The sequence below is a fragment of the Typopeltis vanoorti genome, chromosome 19 (assembly GCF_054136105.1).
Source record: "Typopeltis vanoorti isolate ZY-2024b chromosome 19, IOZ_Tvanoo_1.0, whole genome shotgun sequence".
Lineage (NCBI taxonomy): Eukaryota > Metazoa > Arthropoda > Arachnida > Uropygi > Thelyphonidae > Typopeltis > Typopeltis vanoorti.
In genome coordinates this window covers 61,868,950-61,886,918 of record NC_143567.1, presented here as the reverse complement: position 1 = coordinate 61,886,918, position 17,969 = coordinate 61,868,950, and the positions used below count along the sequence as shown (strand labels likewise).

Below are 17,969 nucleotides of genomic sequence, written 5' to 3'. Positions count from 1 at the left end.
ATGGGAATTAAATGGATATGTAGCATTTATGAGAAAGAGCCATAATAAAATTGTGGAGGAAATATAATAAGAAATATGATCCACAAGCTCATGAGCAGTACAAAGCACAGGCAAAAAGGATAACCAGTATCATGGGTAAGAAATGCAAAGTCAGAATATAACGAGCAGTCCAAAGGAAATCCAAAAAGGTTTTTTTTTTTTTTTTTTTTTTTTTTGCTACATATCAAGTTGAAAAATTTTTTACTAAAATAAAGAGCCAAAAAAAGGCTTCAGTTTGGCGATGCAAAAATTATAAAAATCAAGTGGATATTAAATCCAACATTTCTTCAAAGCCAAATACAGAACCTATAAAAGTTTCTGTATGAAATTTGACCAGAGAGCTTATGGGAATACACTTACCAGCATTTACGAGTAGCCTTAGCCGAACAACCAGTCTAAATATAGTAAATGAAACCATCATTCTTGTTTACAATTTGTTGTGATAAATGCTTCTCCCTGCTTCAAGAAATCTTTAATGGTTGCCTTCTTTTGTTTTCTTGTGAGAAAGCCGTTATGCCAAAAATGTTATTTACCACTTTTTTCCCCCCTTTCTATTGATGAAATCAAAACGCTTTTGTGATTATATTTTAAGTGCTAACTTGGTCAAAAAAACTATTTCTCTAATCTCCAGGGATTCACTACAGAGAGCATCCAATGTATTTATTATTGTATAAATATACTACACCAAATGTGTTAATTAAGACAAGAAGGATCCCATCCCAGAAGTGTGCACTAATTGGGTGTACTTTATTTTGTAAAATTAATATTTCTAATATTATAGAATCACATATATACCACAGTAAAAATCTCTGTATTATACAGATATTTCATCATTTCATCTTATTTATCACAAGACATCATCAGTGTGAACAGAGAACAATGAGGAATTTGAATAAAAGAAACAGAAATATGTGATGTCTAACATTACATAAGACAAAATATCTGTATAATTTAGTGTGGTATATGTGTGATTCCATAATAATGCATACTCCACAGGTCTCGTTACATAAGAAAATATTTCTAATAGATGAGTAATGACTTTCATTAAATGCTTATCTTTCTATTTGATTTACAAATAGGAGTGTAAATGAAATAAAAATTTACTTCATTTACATTTAAAAATCTGTGTACCAGAAAAGCAGTGCATGCTGTAAATGATAAAATTGTTTTATTGTGATAAAGTGTATTATTGTTGTGGATTTCACCTAATTATTTATTCACTACAGCATTTACAGACATTTAGCTACTTTCTTCATCATCATCAAATTCCTGCCATGTACCCTCAAGGGGTGTACAGGATATGACAGTACTACATGAAAAGAATTACATCATTACTAACTTCCTATCTACAATTTTCCTCCAAATCAGTCTGTTACTTGTCAAGACTCCAACATTATCAGATCTTATATTTCTATCGTCTAAGGCACTTTGTACCGTATCAATCCACCTATATCTTGGTCTTCCTCTGGGTCGTTTTCCTGCCAACCTGGCAGAGAACACTTGTTTTGCTAATCTTTCCTCTCCCATTCTATTTAAGTGACCATACCATCTGAGATTAGCTCTGCTAACGCATTCCTGGATGCTGACAATGTCAAGTTCTTTCCTAATATCCTCATTTTTAATATGATATTGCCATTGATGCCATCTGTTCACGCCTCTAATCTTTCTCAGGACTCTCATATCTGCGGTCTCTAGTCTTTGGTCAAGTGTTTTACTTCTGACCCAGCTCTCGGATCCATAAGTTAAAATTGGTTTGAACACAGTCTTGTATACAGCTAATTTAGTGTTCCGACTAATTTCTTTCTTATTCCATATGAATTTATTCAATTGACTTCCCACGATACCAGCTTTGCTGATTCTGTTGTCTATAACTCTTCAAAAATCTTTCCAAATATTGCCTTCACAGAGATAGTTGTGTTTTAATAGTGCAGTTCGATGCTCATTATAGCACAACATGTAGGAACAAGTTGGTTACCATTTTGTTATGGAATAATTTGCTGTGAATTTCTTTTAGCACTACCTGAGGAACTTTGGTCAGGACCTATCAGTAGCCAGTGAGCACACTTATTATTGCACTATTTGGTATAGTGAGAATTAACTGTAAAATCTAAATCGTAGAGTCTAAATTTTGAGCTGAAATCTGCAGTTCATTTCCTTATGTTTGTTTGTTTTTCATGACTATTTTGAGTATATCCAACTGTTATACCTAATGTTGCAAAATATGTTGAAAAACCTTTTCCTGACATAATCTTTTAAACCTACTGGCTTTGATATCCAACATAACCTATTAAGTGGTATTCAGTGTGAAGGCATAAAATATATAATTGCAATGTTTTCAAAGGCCATGTTTATTTGGATTCTTAGAAATGAAATTGGCACTTTTGCATCTCCTCATTCAATGAATATATGATTAATTAGGATACACAAAGCTAATATCTACAGTTTAACCTATGATGATAAACTCCTAAGTGCATAAGATGGAAAGAGTAACAGAAACAGAGAACTTTGTTTCAATTCTCTTATGCTTTTTTGAACACCAATATGATATATTTGCAAATACAAAATAGATATGCATATGGTTTTTTAACACACACAGCATCAGTCTGTTTATAGTAGCAGTATTTGCAGATAAAAAATAACTCACATGAACATAGTATAGAAGAGTTATGAATTTTTTACTAGTATTCTAGAGAAGATGTTACATAATGAATATTGTATATCAGATACTATGTTTAAAAACCACAATGACATATATACATTTTTCTTTTAAGTAGCAAAGTAGTTAGCTACTTTTATTGCCAAAAATTCTAAGAATAAAAGCAGTGTTATTGTAATAGATTCATTTCTACAGTGCAGTCAGAAGACATTGCTTGTCTTCTGACTAACAAGAGGTCGTCCTACTCAGAATAGATTATCATCATCATCATCATCAAATTCCTGATATCTACCCTCAGAGGAGGTACAGATTAATTATGATAGTACTACATGAAAAAAGTTACACCATTACTAACTTCAATCAACAATTATCATGCAAATTAATCTGCTATATGTCAAGACTTCAAGATTATCAAATCTTGACTTCTTACAGTTACATCTTGGTCTTCCTTTGGGTCTTTTTTCTGCTAACCTGGCAAAGAACATTTGACCTGCTAATCTTTCTTCTCCAGTTCTGTGTCCCATACCACCTGAGATTAGCACTACTAACACATTATTGAATGCTAAATGGCAAGTTCTTTCTTAATATCCTCATTTTTAATGTAACTGCCATTATTTTTTTTTATTTGTATGGAGTTTCTTCCCTTTTTTCTCCCCTGTCCCTTCTGGGGCAAGTTGAGCCCCCTCATGAGGGGTTAACTATTTATGACTGTAGATCCATGTGTGTTCACGGGGCTGGTTTGCCTGGTTGCAGGATGAAAAACCCCAGATAAACTGGTGGGAAAAAACCCACTGTCCATGCCCAAGACCAATGTGATGTTATCTGTCCACTCCAGTAATCTTTCTCAGAACTCTCATATTTGTGGTCTCCAGTCTTTGATCAAGTATTTTATTTCTAACCCAACTTTCAGATCCATAAATACAAATTTATTTGAAGATTGTCTTGTATATGACTAGTTTAGTGTTTTGACTAATTTCTTTCTTCTTACATATAAATTTATTCAGCTGACTTCCTACCACACCAGCTCTACTAATTCTGCTGTCTATTTCCATATTTAATTTTTCCATCTTCACTAAAAATTGTTCCTACAACACAACAGCTCTACTAATTCTGCTGTCTATTTCCATATTTAATTTTTCCATCTTCACTAAAAATTGTGCCTAAATAAATGAAATATTTTACCTGTTCTATAGGTTCACATTCAGGATATAGTTGATGTTTTCAATGTCTATTGTCTATTTCCATATTTAATTTACCATCTTCACTAAAAATTGCCTAAATAGATGAAATATTTTACTTGTTCTATAGGTTCATCATTCAGGATATAATTGATGTTTTCAATGTCTATTGTCTATTTCCATATTTAATTTACCATCTTCACTAAAAATTGTGCCTAAATAGATGAAATATTTTACTAGTTCTATAGGTTCACCATTCAGGATATAATTGATGTTTTCAATGTCTTTGTCTTTTTATTGTTGATTTTCATACCAAATTTATTACAACAGTTATTCAATTTAGTCAGGGAATCTTGCAGACTTGTGCTAGATTTATTCAGAAGTATAACATCATCTGCATAAAGTAAAGAGCTAAGATTAACATCATCAATTTTCATATGAGATTTAATACCACTTTCCTTCATAATATGATCCATATAGATAATGAATAACAGAGGAGATAATGTGTCACATGCACCTGATTTAACATCAAACCATCTTCCTGTATCTCTTTCAATTCTAACTGCTGACTTACAACTCAAATATAGACTAATTATTTCTTGATATAATGTCCCATTTACACCATATTACTAAGATTTTGTCCACGCGGTTAGCCTAGTAGCTGTGCACTTTGCAACCATATATGACTGGGGAAGGAGTGTCCCAGGTTCGATTCCCATCGAAGATGTGAAGAATTTGAGGATCTTCCTCAGCCATAGCCAAGTTAGCTGGTCTTGGGCATGGACAGTAGGGTTTTTTCTGCCAGTTTATCTGGCGTTTTTCATCCCGCAAGCAGGCAAACCAGCCCCGTATACACACATGGATCTACAGCCATAAATACTTAACCCCCCCCCCCACGAAGGGGCTCAACTCGCCCCAATAGGGATGGAGGAGAAAAAAGGAGGAAACTCCACACGAATAAATAAAACTAAGATTTTGAAGATCTTTCCTCTTGGCACTTTGTCATATGCATTTTCCAGATTAACAAAACTTAAATAACAAATCCTTGTTATATTCCCATGATTTCTCAACTATTTGTCTTAAAGTGAAAATCTGATCCTGACAATCTCTGCTTGGTCAGAATTTAGCTTGTTCTTCATCAAGCTTCAATTCCACAATTTTTCTTAGCCATTTCTCAAGTATACCTACACAAATCTTACTGGAATCAATCAGTAAGAACTCGCATAAAACTCACATTTAGTTTTATTTCAATTTTTATAGATGGGTACGATGAGAGCTCTGCTCCAATCATACCAAATTTGATTATGCAATGCAGACACTGTAAAATTTTTATACCTCCAATATTTCAGCATTTCTGATTGAATTTCATCTATTCCAGCTGCATTTCCACATTTGAAGTTTTTGATGGCTTTTTCCTACTTCAAGTACGGATATGTATTCCTGACTGCATTCCTGTTGGGAGTTTTCTACCACCATGCTGACACTGCTTGTTTCATTTAGCAGTCTTTCAAAGTAATTGCTCCAAACATCTAGAATATCTTTATCTTCAGTTTTCATGTCATCTTTATCATCTATTCCTTTTACAGTACTCTTTCCTTCATTTCTAAGCTTTTTTTTTAGAAAATAAATATCAGGAAGGTGGCAAAATATTCTGGAGACTATTGTCTCCAGAATATTTTGCCACCTTTCTGATATTTATTTTCTATGTTCTTACCAAATTCTTCACACAACTTTTGTTTAGCTAATTTTACACAGTGCTTCGCATCTTTTTTCTCTATATTCTCTAAGAGCACAAGCTTACTTGCCAGGAACTTTCGATGTGCTTTCTTCTTTTCCTTCACTGCCTCTTTAACTTTCTGAGTCCATAATGGAGTTCTGATTTTTCTATTCTTACAGACAACCTCACTGCATGGCCCTCCGGTTGAATCAATCAATGTTTTCTTCATGGTTTGCCACTAAATCCCCAAGATTTGGTTTTTGAACTCTTTCATTTTTTCTTCAATGATGTTTGCATGTTTGAGTCTACAGTTCACCTCTGAAAGATGCTCAACTTTGGGATGTGAACTCTACATCCAAATACACAAACATCATTAATGAAAAAAATGAGAGTTTGAAATGGACAATATTTCTGTAGTAATGCTCAATTAAAAGAAAATAATGTGATCATTTTAAATGATTAAATAATATTGTTTTGTTAGTTCACCAGTCCATTTTACACTTTTAAGCCCTCCAGATTTTCCCTCAGAAGCTACTACTCTCTTTATAATAACTATTAAATTTCCCAAAACTTCAAAATTAATTTGTTTATAAATGCAATGTTGAGAAATGTTTAGATAATAAAGAAGCACAATATCTTAATATTAACAAACATATACATCTATGTTTTAGTAGACTGCAAGACAATTTCTGGATTGAAAATAGTTCACAGTGTGAAAAGTCTGGGATCTCTGGCAATATTGCCCATTTCTAATATTTGGAAGAGAAAAATAGCCAAATGAATATTGTTGTAAAATCACAAGACATCAAACTAGTAATTAAACTACTTTTAGACTTTCTTAATGTAAACCACATAAAATCATAACTCTGAGAAAAATTTTAGAAAGCCTTAATTTACATGCATACCTATACATAATAAAGATGTTGACCAAAATCCTTATAATAAAAAGAGATTTATTTACCCAATTTGGTTATGCCCTTTTCCTGATGTGAGTCAATGTCATGTTCAGATTTTTGTACATTATCCCAGCCATGTAATAATAATTTCTCCCAACAACTGTAAATAACAGACACAGAAGGGATATTCTAAAAAAAAAGAGAATTCAGAATTTTTATATAAAAGTGAATGAAACTTTCAATGAACAATAATCTTCTACATTCTTTAAGAGATCATACTATATCAATAATCATAAATTTATAAAAATTATAGTTATTGATCAATGATTAAATCAAATTTAAATTAAAAAAAGTTATCATTATATCATAAGCATAATATAAAAGTGTGGCTTGTGCACAATGAAGCATGAGTTAAATTCAATACTTTAATCCTTTTCAGCATAATGTCTTTTTGATCAAAACAATTAATTTATCTCTGCTCTGTATCTGCCAAAAACAAGCTAAATCTTTCTTGAAGATTAATACTGAGCCTCAAATTCTTCAGAGCTGCTACTGACTTGTCTCATTCCTAATATTTTCCATTAATTTTAAAAATGCCAACAAGGACCACACAATATGAGAGTCTTTGAAAAACCATGGCATATGGTAATAATCATATTCAAATAATATGAAGCATCTATAGGCTATTTATTAACAGCTTATATTTATTACCATGGGTTGACTACCCATTTAATGTAAAAAAAAAATCATACACTAATTTTATAAATTGGACTGTTCAAACTGGGAACTGACTAATTGATGCTGAGTTAGAACATGGAGAGTAATAGTTTTGTTTAAACCTGATTTCCGTGAATGTGTTATTGTGCAATAGCAGATTACAGTATTCAGATCTTAGCTATACAAGAAATCAGATGGCTAGGTAATGGAACCATGCAGAAAAATAATAGAACAATATTCTACAGTGTAACATATAATGAGAGAGATGAAAACAATGTGGGTTTCATGGTGCACAAAAACATCTTTCCCATGTAAAAACTTTCACGCCAGTGGATGATCAACTTTGTTATATTTCTGTTATCTATTTGATGTTGAAACTGTCAATGAATATGCACCAAAAGATAAGGATGACAATTTCCAAAGATAAATTTTATAATTAACTACAAATGTAGTTAATCATAAAAGTAGCTGAAGTGTTTTCCTTGTTCTATAAGTTCTCCATTTACAATGCAGTTGATATTTTCAATGTATCTGCCTATTTTCATTGTCTTTGTCTTATTACTGACCTTAATACCAAATCTATTACAACAGTTATTCAATTTAGAGAGGGAATCTTGCAGATTTGTACTGGATTTATTTAGAAGTATAACATCATCTGCATAAAGCAAAGAGCTGACATTAACATCTCCAATTTTGATATCATGTTTAATAGCACTTTCCTAGGCACGATTTTTAGTGAAGATGGTAAATTAAATATGGAAATAGACAACAGAATCAACAAAGCTGGTATTGTAGGAAATCAATTGAATAAATTCATATGGAATAAGACAGAAATTAGTCGGAACACTAAATTAGCTGTATACAAGACAGTGTTCAAACCAGTTTTAACTTGTGGATCTGAGAGCTGGGCTAGAACTAAAACACTTGACCAAAGACTAGAGACCGCAGATATGAGAGGCCTGAGAAAGATTAGAGGTGTGAACAGATGGCATCAATGGCAATATCATATTAAAAATTAGGATATTAGGAAAGAACTTGACATTGTCAGCATTCAGGAATGCATTAGCAGAGCTAATCTCAGGTGGTATGGTCACTTGAACAAAATGGACGAGGAAAGATTAGCAAAACAAGTGTTCTCTGCCAGGTTGGCAGGAAAACGACCCAGAGGAAGACCAAGATATAGGTGGATTGATACGGTACAAAGTGCCTTAGACGATAGAAATATAAGATCTAATAATAATGTTGGAGTCTTGACAAGTAACAGACTGATTTAGAGGAAAATTGTAGATAGGAAGTTAGTAATGAGGTAAATTTTTCATGAAGTACTATCATATCCTGTACATCCCTTGAGGGTACATGTCAGGAATTTGATGATGACATCAGCAAATAAGGCAAATAAATATTAATTATTTTCTTATTATTCTTGTATTGTGAATTAATCCTATTAAATAAAGTAACATGAACTGCCAACACATAAGCCTTTCTATCATTTAAAAATTGATTACCCTTTTGTAAAATTATAATAAGTCAAAACATCAACTAACAATAGAAGAAAAAGACATTCTTAGAAACCATTCAATTTCACTGTTTCTCCACAGAGATACCAAGAGTATTTATTATCAAAAACAGAAGGGGATGTCTCCTTCCTGCATCTGCAAGAGGCTAATTTATTATAGTTGTATCTGTCCTTATAATAACAATATACCAAAAGATTGACGTAGCTAATTCTATTAGCAGAATAAAGGGAATGCTTCAGTTCTCTTTGACAGAGAGAACTATGGTTATAAAATAATAATACTAAGTAATTCACTTAGTACAAACACTTATTCAAAACTTGAAAAAACTCCTACATGTATACTCCAGAATAAAACCAATAATCTACTGAACACAATTGTTTCTCTGATCTCTTTACCCACTAACTTCTTGTCTTGTATGGTGTGCCCAAAACACACACACACACACACACACACACACACACACACACACACACACACACACACACACACACACACACACACACAAAGTACAGATTTGGCTACTTATAGGTTGTCTAAACATCTAGTTAAATTATTAAAAGGCCTAACAGACTCAGGTTCTTCAAATATTAAGAACAATGAACACTTTGCTTCCACGAGAAGAGATATCCATCTTGAAAAAGGTGAAATCATGGCAAGCTTTGATGTTACTTCAGAGAGGTGGAAAAAAGAGGTGTCAGGACGTTTTTAAAATCATTTTAAAAGCATCCTGACAGAGGAAGTGATAACACTATTGGAAGAGAGACTCCAGAAAAATCATGATGCTCCTAAAATACTGCATAAATTAATTCTGGTTATTTCATAAACAAAGGCACCTATCTACAAACAAAACTCAGACCTAGCAATGAGGAACCTTTACCTGTAGTACTTGTCTGTATCTATGTGGAAACATGAGAGATCTATAAGCACTTATCCCTTACAATCAAAACTATTGAAGAGAGATATACCAATGTTGTCTTCTTGATATGGAATTTTTAAATTATCTGAACAACTAGCATCCCTAATTCAAGTGTACAACAGATACAGAGATAAAATTTTGGTTTTTAGACAGGCTAAAAATGAAGCTAGGAATCATTAACATTGGGAGCATGAGTTTACTTTCTCTTTAGAGACAATGAAGAAATAACCAAAGAACTCAAATTTCTTGCTGACACATTCCAGAAGAATGGCTATGATATATATAAAAAAAACCTGTTACCACTTTTATTCCACCCATAAACATGCTACAAAACTGGTAATAGTGAAATAAAAGGTCACATCTCTCTCTCATGCATCAACTCCATTGCAACCAAACTGGAAAGAGTTCACAAGAATTACAAAATCAGAACCAAACTCACACTTCTAACTAAACTATGATCTTTGCTATGTCCAGTGAAATCAAAACACAGCAGCAGCCTAAAGTACTTGGGTGTTCAGTGCTTCTGGTGTAACTGTAATGTCCCATATTATGGACAAACTGAAATATCCATAAGCACTATAATGCTTCAGTTCTATCCAACCAACAGACACCAAATAAAATGGGATACATAAGAGATCTTACATCACTGTGTTGAAATTCTGCTCAACCCAACCATCTGAACATAAACTTTAGCTACAATTTATCCAACTTATTCAACAGTAATTCATCTATGGAGCAAGCAAAACCTAATGATGATTCTAACAATAGTCTCTCAGACTTGTAAGGACTTCTATGTGACACAGTAATCATTTTGTTTCATTTATCCAGAGTATGTCTGCCAATCCTGAATTTCCATAAAAATGATACTGAACATGATTTTAATGTTCTTAAAGATGGATGTTAACAGATCTTTCGGTATGTTCATACTAAACTAAGCTAAGTTGCAAGCAGATGGAACTCTGTGCACATGAGGATGTATTAGTAGATAACATTTATCCATCTGCGCAACTTAGCATAGCATGACTGAAAGATCTGTTAACATCCATCTTGAAGAACATAAAAACTATGTTCATTATCATCATTATGGCAAGTCAGGACTGGAAGACCACACTCTGGGTATCCCACCACACAAGATAAGGAATGGGAATAGTTCTGTTGTGATTCTGATTGTATGTTTTTCCCATACACAGTACTAACATACTATAGGCTGACTAACCAACCTCTTGTGTATGGGCCTAACATTTAACAAAAAAAAGTTAGGTGAGGAAGGGATGAGCTATGTATTATTTTATCTAATTTATAAGGAATGTAGCCATTGGCTAAAGCAAAGATAACAGAATTCCGGGGCAAAAGCTGCATCATTAGAACAAAAGCCCTAGCTCTACATGTCTTTAGGATACTAAATTGCTGAGCTGAATAAGTGATTGCTAATGCAAGTAGCTTCCAGAGTGGTGTGTGTGGATTTTCAAGCAAATAAAGATAATGAACCATTTGGAAGATGTGTAACTAGTATGCCTAAGAAGGATATGCTGTTTTTCTATTGTGAAGGGCACATTTTTAGATTATGACTATTTAAATGCACTACAAATGTATGTAATGCATCTTTGCCATGGGACCAGATAGCAAACATATAATTTATATAAATGATGAGTAGATAATGTATAATTTAATTTATGATGTCCATCTGGTATTGTTCATACTGTTCAAAATGGAGCTATGAATAATTATAACAAAACCCTCACCTTTCAATGAACATACTAAAATATGATAATGTGCATTTCATATTATATATTTCTCTTTTATCAAAAGATAACTAAATAACCACATTTTATAAATGCGCTTATAGTGGTTGCCATAAAAGAAAGTAAAATAACTCTGCTAGCTGTAGATAAGAAATACTATTTTAGGTAAGTGAATAACCTACTTGAGATACATATCCTAAAAACGAATGCTGAAATGCAAACAATTCAGCCTTGGTATATGGTGAGAAGGAATCAGCTGCATTTGTTCCTTTACAGAAGTTTATTACTAAATGCACTTTCTGAAAGATGACACATAAATAGTCCAGCAAAGCATACTGGATTAGTGGTTCAGAATCCTATGAATAAAAATAAAGAAGAGTTTAAAATTTTTTAATATCCATTTTCATGTGAGAATGATATTTCTAAGTTACATATTAATAAAGTTACTCCAAACATTTTTCACCATCTAAATATATTTATTAAGCACATGGAAATAACATCTTTCACATTTTTCACAAATAAAATCAGCAAAGTTTTAATTCAACACGACTACATAAAATAAGTGGAGAAATCATTAATAAACAAAATTCAGAAATTTTCCTCCATCAAAACTCTCTGCTTATGATAGGTATAAAATATTTACAGAGGTTTTATAATATCTTTATCTAGTTTTATATATAAAATGAAATAAAATATTGCATTCTTTCTCCAACACCCAGCAATTTAGTCAACTCTCACCACAGCAAACACCATTATAAGAAACTCATTATAACTGAAAAGTCCCGACCAAAGCTCCACAGGTACAATGATATGCTAAAAGAAAGAAAAGAAAAGAAGTTTACTATAGTAAACTATCTTCTATAAGAAACTAATTCCAGTGGTCCCTATGCAATTGCTATAGTGAGAAACAACTGTAACTTTATTTTTTTATCTTGTGTTTCTGGAAATACAGCTGGGATGCTGCATAAATTTAATCTTCACACTACACATGGAAGTTCTTGCTTTTCCTTTCCTTTACATGTTAGGCTCAATGACTTGTCACAAACCTGTAAATATTTATTCATTACATTGCCTCATCTTTTGACAAACTCTAAAGTATATAATATACGTGCATGCCTGCAAATTAGTCAGCTCTGAATAAACTATACCATAAAGAAGAACATAAAAATACATACAGTGTGACAAAAAAGTAATGAGACTAAATTCAAATAAGTCAAAATAAGGATAACATCAAGGTAATCCCCAAGAGATGAAATTTACTGATTTCTGAGATCATAACAAGCTTTGCAAATAACTGGAAAATCCATCTGCAATGATGGGATTTAGTTCTGTTGGTCACGTTCTTCTTCTTATTCTGAATATCAAACACACTAACAAGTTGGTGTCCATTCAAATCTCAACTTGAGAAATAGAAAATGTCTACTGGAGAAAAGCAAAGGAAGTAAGGAGGGTGACTGAACACTGCAACTTACTTGCAAGTTTAACATTAGTTGGTCTCATACAGAGGCGGCAAGGTTTTTCATCCTGCAAGACAGAAAAACTGGCCAGAACACATGCAAGGGACAGTCACAATATACTATGCAGACAGGATTAACCACCTTATCAGAGCATTAATTAAGTTTAGAAAAAGCTAAGTAAGACAAAAAAAAAAAAAAAAAAAAAAAAAAAAAAAAAAAAAAAATTAGATCTTTCAAAACTAAAGGCCCTAGGGCATTTAGTTTTGAAAGACATTAAAATTTAACTAATATACTGAGATTATGTTATAATGGTTTAAAAAACATGAAGACTGCACATTTGTGTATCTAGTGGAAGATTGCAAAATTCCTCTCATTCATGAAAATTATTCAGCTAACCCAGATCAAAGAATGTTAAGCTCTGTGAAGACCAAGTATTGCTCACTTTTCATAAAATATTTGTCAGATGTAAATGCTGAAAAGACATTTATTAAAGAATTTAACATGAAAGATGGGCTTGAGTTTCTTGCTAATGACTGGGAGAAGGTACAAGCATCAACACTAAAAAAAGAAATGCTGGGATAAGTCGTGTCCGGTCTTGATGTTTGATAATTCTCCTAAGGAACATGCTGGTAATAAGTAAATCCTGTAAATAAATTCACAGGATTTACCATCAAACAGGATTCTACTTTCCTTTATTGTATTAAAGGAAAGTATTTAATTTAAAAGAGCCTCTATAGTTCAGTCGGTATAAATGAAGCCATTTGGTAGGAAAGACCTGGGTTCAATTCCCGTCCATGACGTGAGGAACCTTTATCTAGTCGCTTTCAACTAAAGGTGAGTTAGCTGGTCACATACAGAGGTAGAGGGTTTTTTCACCAGGAAACTGGGTTTTTCGTCCCTCAGAACAGGCAAACCAGCCCTGTGAACACACATGGATTACAGCCATGAATACTACGGCCAAGCTATATGCCTGATTTATCAGTTACATGCCGGTCCAAAGCCCGGATAAAAGAGGGAGGGTTTGGGAAAGCAATGATGAACTACACTGTAAAAAGAATATCACCAGAACACTTTGTGGCAAGAAACACTAGCCTACAAAAGTTACCAAGGGTCGGGCATGACTGAATGGGTAAAATCTCAATCTCATTTCATTTAATCCCTTAAATCACATTCAATATTTAAGTTTCTATATACATGGTACTTTAGAGACATAGGAGAGGTATGAACAATGGATCAAAGCTGTGGTGATGAATTATTATATGACCTTGGTTGGTCCAGAATATGACTAATCCAGCAAGGCTCTGAAACCAAGGGTGCTGGAAAATCAGTGGCATATCTATACTAGAATTACCAACTCTTGTTCCCAGGAATAGTGCTACTTGAAATCTTGAATGCAAGCAATGACCTGAGTTTTTCCTTAAGATACAAATATAGAACAAATTTTACACAATCATACACCTGAGAATCCTTGCAGCCTAACTTGAACAGACTAATTCTATGGACACTGACACCCATTGTCCATAGACTAATTCTATGGACAATGGGTGTCAGTTTAATGTTTTGAATATTTTTGTTTATGAGATTCCCACTAGTGAAAAGTTGTAAGCCTATCATACATCAGTATCATGAGTGGGCTATGGATTTTTTTTATTGAATTTTTATTTATTTTTACATTTATTAGATTTTACATTTATTTATCAGAGTATGGAAACTCTGCTCTCAAGACCAATCACTGGACTTTTTCAGGCCATTTCAGGCCTCCAATAAGTAGAGCAGTGGTCTCAAACTGGATGAAAAAATTCATCTTCTAGCTAAAAGTGTAAGGTTATGCAAATATGGATGAATGCCAATGCAGGCAAAGCATTATATTAACAGGGATTTGCTGCACATAGTCAACGAAGCTAGAAACTTAAATGTTATAGTGGATGGAGAGTTAAAATTTATTCTTTTAGAGAAACTTGTGCCATAGTTATATTACTTATTTACATGAAAACACAAAGCATAGGTAATACTATTTATTTGATTAGAAGGCCGGATATTTTAGTCTGAAACTTACAGACCATCTACAGTGGCAGTGACAGTTGATTACAAGGTAAAATGTAAACAATAGATTTGAAACAGAATGAGGTATGTAATGTTATAACAACAGCATAATGTTATAACAGAGGAAAAGGTTAATCATATCATAACTATAAAAAAAAAAAAAAAAATAATGATGTGTTATTCTAATCAGACTTTCCCACATTTTCGATAAAGTGCGGAAGCCTTGCTTCACCGCTGATTAAAATAAGTTATTACAGTTATGATTATCCTTTTCCTCAGTTATAACATCACATGACTTGTTCTGTTTCAAATCAATCCATTTGCATTCTGCTTTGTAATCAACTGTCACTGCCACCAAAGATGGTCTGTAAGTTTCAGACCAAAATATCTGGCCTTCTAATCAAATAAATAGTATTATCTATGCCTTGTGTTTTCATGTAAATAAGTAATAAAAATAAAGTTAAAATTTAGTAGCTACACTGCCTACATGATTAAGTCACTGAAGTGTTGAAGAGAAGACTAACATGTAAATAAAAGGAAATTATTTTTCTGCTTTACAAATCTTTGATAAGACCCCATCTAGACTACTATGCACAGATATGGTCACATAGGTTCAAAGGGGGTTGTGCATATAAAGACGGGTTGAGGCATAGGTAAAAGGAGATTTCACAGAAACCTACAACTTAATAAGGAGCACTTATAGTATAGATATCAGTGAGGTACTGAAGCTTATGGCTGGTGCAGGCAGAATTTAGGTTCATCCCTGGACAGTGGCTAGGAGTGTAACTAGGAAGCACATGAGGTCCAGATTCTTTTTCTTGACAAGAGATGAGTAAATGGAAATGGTTACCATTAGTTGCTATGGGTGTGTCTTTAGTGAATGTGTTCAGTGAGAGAGAGAGAGAGAGAGAGAGAGAGAGAGAGAGAGATGATATGTATTTAATTACGAGTGACTTAAATGGTTCTCCCTCAATGAGTTCTTGCACTCAATGGAGAAGCATGCATAATAAAACTTGAGGATATTAATTATATAATATGAAAAAAAAAATGACCAACTCTTACTATTTGTAATAATTAATGGTCATAGGAACAATGATAATATTTTACTGACAACATGATACTTTACTGTGAATTTAAATCAAGAATAAAAATCATACTTACTGCATGTAATAATTCATTAAGTAGAAGACCACACTGTACAGAAGGAATACATATAAGAGCTACTGCTGACACAAGTTTATTAACACTCTTTTTGCTCTTTGCCTTCAGCATAACTTCAACAGGATCCTGCACTAGGACTAGCTACAAAAATAAAAGAATACAGTAAAATCCACAGTCACATTTAACCAGCGTATACTTCCAGTCATTACACATGGTTGTGAAACTTGGTCTCTAACAAAAGAACTGACAAAGAAACTAGCAACAACTCAACTCATACTATAAACTCTCACAATGATAATCAGTTTGCAGTGTGAACTGAATGCTGTAGTATGGATGGTGATAGCCTTCCAACATTTACTATATTACGTATATAAAAAAAAGCATTTATTTCATAGACATATTGTGACTTTTATAATACCAATTAAAATACAGATTTCAGAGAGGTTTGAATCTATGTGTTGTGTTTAGTGAATATGGATGCATTTGGAACAACAACAATATGGATCTATTACTTACTATAGTGTTAATAGTGTCAAATAGAAATACTAATCTTACAAATGGACAATTTGAAGCATGAACTTAGTAAGATAAAAAAATTCAAGTCTCTTCTCAGTCTATTAACTGTTCACCTCAAGCATTATCACACTGTAGTTGCCTCGGTATCGCTGTTTTGTAACATCTAACAATTATTTGCCTAAAATGTTATGATTTATTTTATATTTAAAAATATGCAACTTTAATTGCTGAAATATTGTTTCTTAGCCGAATAAGAAACTCAAAGAGTTTCATTATGGGTAAATATCAAGAATAGTGATTGGAGCTTGCTCCACCTTTTACATGAGTTGCCTCAACTTGCACTACCTTCAAGGGTCAGTTGCTGCACTATCCAGGTATTTGCTTACGCTTGGAATCGCCGAACTTTATATAGTTTCTATATTCGGCATGAAACTCTTTGAGTTTCTTATTCGGCTAAGAAACAATATGGGATATAATATCCCTTAACTTAAATAAGTTCATGTCGCCGAATTGAAGCCTTTGGCTCTTCATTATAATTAATACTTGGCAATTCTCATTAAAGGGATGCAAGTTCTGTTTGCTACAAACTTGGTATTAACATGGTCTACCTGCTCACTAATGAGACCTCAAAAAAGGTTGAAACCAGTCTGGGTAGTGACCTTCTCTCATAATGTTGAACAATAATACAGCTCCTAGGAGTTAAGTTCACATTATGGGTAAATATCAAGAATAGTGATCGGAGCTTGCACCACCTCTTACATGAGTTGCCTCAGCTTGCACTACCCAGGTATTTTCTTACGCTTGGAATTGCCGAACTTTATATAGTTTCTATATTCGGCATGAAACTCTTTGAGTTTCTTATTCAGCTAAGAAACAATATGGGATATAATATCCCTTAACTTAAATAAGTTCATGTCACCAAATTGAAGCCTTTGGCTCTTCATTATAATTAAATAAATATAAAATGTGAAATCATCCAAAGTGATCTCATATATATATATATATATATATATTATTCTTATTTTACAGTGGGCTGCTAAAGTATGTCATCAGTAAAGAAATTCGTTAATGAAATACAGGAATACCTTGTATAGCACGGTTAATTGGTTCTAAGAAGCGTCCGCGCTATGCAAAATCACATTGTTCGAGGTCTATTTATAAAGTTTTTCAATTTAATTTGTTTATTACAAAAATTAAGGATAATAAAAATTTAAAAAAAAAAAAAAAATTGTTATTTTTATTAACTAAATAACAAATAAAATCCTTTTAAATTGATATAAAAGTTGTAGAAAACAAAACAAATATTGCTTCAATTTTAGCGTACAGTAATTTACGTTTTGCTAAAGTAGTCTTTTAGGGTTCGTTGAACCATCCTTGTCTTCTTTGTCTCTTCAAGTACTAGATCTCTGTAGCA

At 32.8% G+C, this 17,969-nt stretch overlaps 1 protein-coding gene across 1 annotated transcript in view; it reads right to left on the bottom strand.

Moving 5' to 3' along the window:
• LOC150096172 (nucleolar pre-ribosomal-associated protein 1-like) overlaps positions 1 to 17,969 on the bottom strand; it is a 191,485-nt gene that overhangs the window by 91,916 nt on the left and 81,600 nt on the right. The window contains exons 9-11 of the mRNA XM_090409629.1: positions 16,040 to 16,180; positions 11,561 to 11,734; positions 6,552 to 6,675 (exon numbers count right to left, since the gene is read on the bottom strand). Coding sequence (XP_090265755.1) covers positions 6,552 to 6,675; positions 11,561 to 11,734; positions 16,040 to 16,180 — 439 coding nt within the window. The remainder of the gene's footprint in view (positions 1 to 6,551; positions 6,676 to 11,560; positions 11,735 to 16,039; positions 16,181 to 17,969) is intronic.